Source organism: Gymnoscopelus microlampas (genome assembly GCF_963454915.1).
Source record: "Gymnoscopelus microlampas genome assembly, chromosome: 23".
Classification (NCBI taxonomy): Eukaryota; Metazoa; Chordata; class Actinopteri; order Myctophiformes; family Myctophidae; genus Gymnoscopelus; species Gymnoscopelus microlampas.
In genome coordinates, this window is record NC_139960.1 from 26,424,245 (window position 1) to 26,430,376 (window position 6,132).

The 6,132-nt window shown below is 41.0% G+C and overlaps 1 protein-coding gene across 1 annotated transcript in view; it reads left to right on the forward strand.

Annotated features, from left to right (window-relative positions):
- Positions 1 to 6,132, forward strand: part of acss3 (acyl-CoA synthetase short chain family member 3) — a 58,054-nt gene that overhangs the window by 19,776 nt on the left and 32,146 nt on the right. The window contains exon 9 of the mRNA XM_084050033.1: positions 2,975 to 3,078. Coding sequence (XP_083906159.1) covers positions 2,975 to 3,078 — 104 coding nt within the window. The remainder of the gene's footprint in view (positions 1 to 2,974; positions 3,079 to 6,132) is intronic.

Below are 6,132 nucleotides of genomic sequence, written 5' to 3' on the forward strand. Positions count from 1 at the left end.
CACACACACACACACACACACACACACACACACACACACACACACACACACACACACACACACACACACACACACACACACACACACACACATCCCCGCCCTCCCTCCCCTTACAGAGTTTTTCCATTGATACTATGTCATACAACAACAAGGTTCCATTGTTATCCATATCCTCTATTCAGTCTTTCCATCCTCCGCCTGTACCAGCATATCATTTACATCACCATTTTCAATAAAGTATAAGATTGGTCCCCTGACCTTTGCCTAGGGACTCTTAACCCATTCACTCCGGGAACGCATCTCTGTCATTTTAGATTTCTTTGGCTATTCAAAAATGGCAGATATACAAGCTTGTAGAGCTGCTATTTTTTGAAAAATCGTGAAGATTTTTGCAAATCGTTGAATATATATACTTTTAAAGATTTTATTTTTGGTCTTTTATGCCTTTATTTGACAATCTATTTATATTCAAAGCCAGACATTTGCACAGACTTGCTGAGCAGTCTTTTGGAATTGTTGTGCTTATTCTGTTAATTTAACTTCATGGACACTTAGATTTTAATTAACAAGCTGGATGTTGCTCTCTCCTTATAATGCTTAGAGAATATATTAACGGCCTAAGTAACATGTTTTTAGGAAGCAGACATTATGGCAAAATGTCTCCAGAGAATAATGTTCACCATCCTCTTCTTCACATCACACAGTACATTACAGTAGTTGCTGCAGTAAGAGATTCATAATGCCAAGAATGTCTGTAACTTTTAAATAGTGATAATCACTAGCCAGAAGCTCTCTATGGACATTCGTTTGAAATCACTAAGTGATTTCATTTGTACCAGCTGCGATGAGACTCTGGAATGTACTTTTTGCCGCTCGTTTCCAAGTTGGTAGTGGTGGTCCCACTGGTCCCTGCTGTATGAGCACAAATGCAATGTGCCTCTAGAGTGGATATTCAGTATATTTATATACCCCAAGTTCATTTTAGGCATTTGGCTGACACTAATCCAGAGGGGTACACACTACACACTACAGTGAGGTAAAGCAAAATTATGCATTTACATTTCTCGGTTGGCAACCTAGTAAACAACCAATAGTAAGGACTACAAATGCTGGAATCATTGCTTCCTGACAAGAATGTCTTCATGTTTTACATGTGCTTTACATGATTAAAAAGAAGGAGAAAAAACGGGTTTCCAAAACAGCACACTGTTCTTCTTGCTCCCAAAGTGAATTGTAATAGTACAATGTTTCGACCTGTGCGGTCTTCCTCATGTACCTGTGTGGGTCAGGTACATGTACCCGAGTGGTCTTCATGGTCGAAACATTGTACCAGTAATTTTCTTTTAATTAACCTTTATTCACAGATTTCACACAGGTAATCTCATTGAGACCTGAGGTCTCATTCTCAAGAGAGACCTGCTCTTGAGTAGGTTTCACTTAACTCAAAATGATAATGAGCTTGATATACTTTGTTGCGCATGGTGTCGCGCACCACAAATAGCCACTCTACAAGCTCACAGTGCATTGGAAATTCACTTTGGGAGCAGCAAGAGTGGTGTGTGGATATTGTATTTCTTATTTCACCCTCTAAAATCACCCTAATCATTGTGTTATTTCCAAATAGAGCTATTGAGGTTTTGGTCTTGCATAGCCTGACGATTAGAGATCTCCACCTACTGATACGTATGCTGGTGACTTCTAAATTCAATGAATTAGTTAAACTGGGTGGAGACAATTCTGGATTTTTTTTAAATAACTGCATTGCAGAACCAATGCAAAGAAAACTGATGAGAAAAACATTAGGGCGATCCTTCTTATTGGGATGGTATCAAGATTGGTTTTCAAAGCAGTGGGGTAGGTTTGTTAGCACAGGGTTTCTCCACTGTTCAAGCGTTATCGTTAGACGGAAATCTCTGCTCGGCCGGTTACGCAAGACTATTGAAGTTTAGATATATGCAGATCTGCATACATCTGGTGAAATGATGTACTGTAACTGCTGCTTTTTTATATAGCAACATACTATATTACAATGCCATTTTCTTCCAATATCTTTCAGCCCTAATATAGACCTAATATCAGTGTTAACCATTTAAGGTAACGCATATATCAGGAACGCATCTATGTGTTTTTGATTTTTAGATTTCTTTGGCTATTCAAAAATAGCAGACCTACAAGCTCATAGCTCTATGAGCTTGTAGATCTGCATTTGTTTTTAAATCATGATTTTTTTCTGCAAACCTATATATATATATAAAATACATATATTTTTTTAAAGCATAAAAACATTTTTAACTCAAATCTTTGCTTCTGGGGATTCTACAAATGTTGTCTAAATCCTAACAGTTTTTGGAAAAAAACTTATGTTGCTATAATCAGTGGTTCTCAAACTTTTTCATGTCACCCCCAAAATGACATGTATGTGGCTGCGGACCCCCAAGTCAAAATATGTTGTTCCAGGAACCCCCCAGAAGCAAAGATTTGACTAAAAAATGTATATTCTAACATTTGCACATATTTTCCACGATAAAAAAAAAAATAGCTGATCCGCGCTATGAGCTTGTATATCTGCTATTTTTGAATAGCCAAAGAAATCTAAAATGACACAGACACGTTCCCGGTCTTAATGGGTTAATTTAAAGAGGATTTTACTCTGTCCTGAATTGTATAGTGAAACATTTCCACATGAGTTTTATTACGCCGCACTTGAGTATATTGCTTAATGCTTGCAGTATCTCAAGCTTATCTTGAGTGGTGCAGTATGTCAATATGTTACACCTTCTGAAATGATAAAGGGCTCGATATACTTGTTGCACGTGGTGTCGCACACCGCAAATAGCCGATCTACAAGCTCGCAGTGCATTGAAGCGTGATGCATTTTGAGCTGGTAGATTGACTATTTTCAGTGTGCGACACCGGCGTGCAATTAAGTATAAATCCAGTTTACGGTCATTGACCTCCATCTGTGACCTTCCAGGTTGCGTAGCCTCTTCCTGGCAGGAGAGCGCTGTGATGTGGAGACCCTGGACTGGGCCAAGAGAGCCTTTGGGGTTCCCATACTGGACCACTGGTGGCAAACTGGTAAGGCGTGCACAACAGAGACATGAAATATAACACATCGTTATTCATATTTGTGTAATCCGGTAACGGATTAAATTGCTATGTTGTTTTATTTAATGTGATCATGCAATCTCTCGAGGGGCAATCAGGAGTAAAAGCTTAAGAATTAAATTATGACCTCGCTTGGAGATTAAAATGTTGTTCCTCAGGCCTGACTGCCCCCGACTTTTCAGCATACGGTGTGTATGATTTTTAAATTCAACTCAATCTTTAAGGTCCAGTCTCTGCTCAGGCTATCGGTGTGAGAGGACTGTTAATGTAGTCTTATATTTTATTAGCACATTGACATTAACTTGGCCTTGTAAAAAGGCATAACTCCATATACAGTCATTAGTCCCTGAAAGCCCGCTGTCACCATGCAGCATAGTTTATCACACTTTGTTCCTCTGATTAATATTTCATGCATACCTGGTATGGCACACCAGGGAGCCTGGCCCTCTGGTACAGTGCTTATTATTATATCCCCCTTCGTTCAAATTTCATGTCATAGTGTCGAGTAAAAATGAGATTTAAGGTGAGCAGAGTAGAGGAACTGGTGGAGGGGTGCCTCAGCAGGGGAAATGTCCTTTTTCCTTTGATTTTAGACACAGCCCATGTTTTTCCTATGATTTTAGACAGTTCACTCCATGTTTTACAACTGCCTCCACAGTGAGAATCCAGAGAAGTTAGTGTGCTAAGCTGTGATGTCAAGAGTCTAGAACTGCTAGGTATTTTACAGTCCTTTTTTACACACAAATGAGTGTCAGTTTACAGCAGTCCTAACAGCCATCAGCCAAAGTGCAGTTCTCCCTACAAAATCAGCATGGTTAGCATTTCTGCAGTGTCACTGTCAGTCTGGGTTCCTTTAGTCTGGGAGGCATAGCCTCGGAGCTTGGACAGCAGGGGCGCGGCCACTGCGTTGTGATTCAAATCAACAGCCAATGAAGAAAAGGGGGCGGGATCCACATGCAGTGGGTGTTGCATCTAAATAGGATCGACGGGAAGCAATTTCCCCTTGAGAAATTGCGGCCGCCATTGTTGTGTACTGCTGCTTGCCTCTCGTCTGACTTTTTAGACGAGTTGCACAGCTCTCAGACCGGTAAGAGGCGTGTCCGCTCAGATTCTGAGCGTAAGTTACATCCCGCCCACAAATACCAGGGCTCTGGCCCAGAAGTTCCTCACCGAGAGCTGGCGAAAACTTCTGGGAACTCAGATTAGGGTTCCTTTAGAACAGGGGTTTCAAAGACTGAGATAGTGGGTCTCCTCTGAGACAATGGTCTGACCCCCCTGTTCATGACATTACTGCTAGGTTACCATTTACTAATATTTAAAGAGACACAGTACCATGTGACATATGGAGAGAGTAAGAGAGAGAACGGTAGAAATAGTAGGACGCCTCACTACCACTCACAGTGGTGTACACACAGCATATCCTACAACTGTTTTTTTGCCACAGACACTAATCAACAACATGATGTCTGCTTGATGCGTTTCCCCCTTAAGTTATGTGTTGCCTGACTTATTTCTACTTCATTTTGGCGCTGTGCCAGTGTGGCAAGGAAGGCCTGAATAAAATGTCAAGTCTTTAATTATAAGTTGGGAAACATCCTGATAACTCTATTGTTTCACAACCCGGGACAGCAATGGAAAACTAGCCATTGGAGTTTTTTTTGTGTACATTTCACTCCCTTTGCACATGCAGGACACCGACCGACTTATTATCCAAGATACTATAGGACCTAGTTCTGTTCTGTGAGCAAATGGGAACAGAATTAATCATTATAAATTATCTTTAGCTTTGGGGCAACACTAGACTAGTTGGTGATGGGATACGGTATATTGTATCCCATCATGTTGATTCTTACTTGTGTAGGGACTTGTTAACCCATTAAGACCAGGATACTTTGACTATTCAAAAATAGGAGATATACAAGCTCACAGCGCGTCACTTTGTGCCGCACTGCGAGCTTGTAGATCTGCCTTTTTGAGAAATCCTGAAAATGTGCGCAAACAATGTGCGCAAATATACTTTTTTTTAAATTCAAATCTTTGCTTCTGGGGGTACCTGGATGAAAATATTTTGAGATGGGGGTCCGCAGCCAAATACATTGATATAGTAACATACGTTTTTCAGAAAACTGATTTAGAAGGCATTTGTAGAATCGGCCTCAGGTCTTAATGGGTTAATGAAACAGCCTTTTATCCTGGGAGACACCCTTCTTACATCTGACAAAAGCTGAGACCCCTGCGCACACACAGTGTCTATAGAACGTTTCTTTGATCTCGAGGTCTGCATCCAGGGTTCGGGCATGAGTGCTGATAATGGTGGCATGGTAGTGTTTTGTAACAGAATAGAGTCTGCACACTGGTGATGCTGAAAAAGCTACACATACTCACATACGTTTATATAGGTCATCATCTAATACATTGATAGGCTAACCCCAATTAGGGCAAGTGAGGTCACAACAGTCAATTTAACTCATCAATTGGCTGGCTTTGCATAAAGGAAAATAGCCAATTGATGATTTGAGTTGACTGTTGTGACCTCACTTGCTCTATTGGGGTTAGGCTATCAGTGTATGGTGACCTATAAACGTATGTGTGTACAGTATGCCCATTCCCATATGTCCTGATGAAGATCTGAATGGATCGAAACGTTGACAACGCAATACAAATACAGTGGAGCTTTTTCAGCATCACCAGTGTGCAGAATCTATTCTTTTTTTTTTATGATACTTTTGTTTGTCTTGCACCTGGGCCACGGATGTGCGTGCACTACCTTCCTCATGGTAGTGTTTTGTGTCATGAGCCTTTCAGTGACTGGGGATTCTGGGATTATGAAGCAGGCTTTATCTTACAGCCTTCTGGTAGATAGACCCTTCCAAATGAGGGTGTAGCCTTCTCCTACCACTGATTGATCTTCCCCATGTAAGCGGGTCAGAGCAGCGATATCAATGCCGTATCTGTTCAGTTCATGTGCAACCATTGCTGTTCTTCACTGTGGGTGGCTGGACAGATCACGCACATCCAGACGGA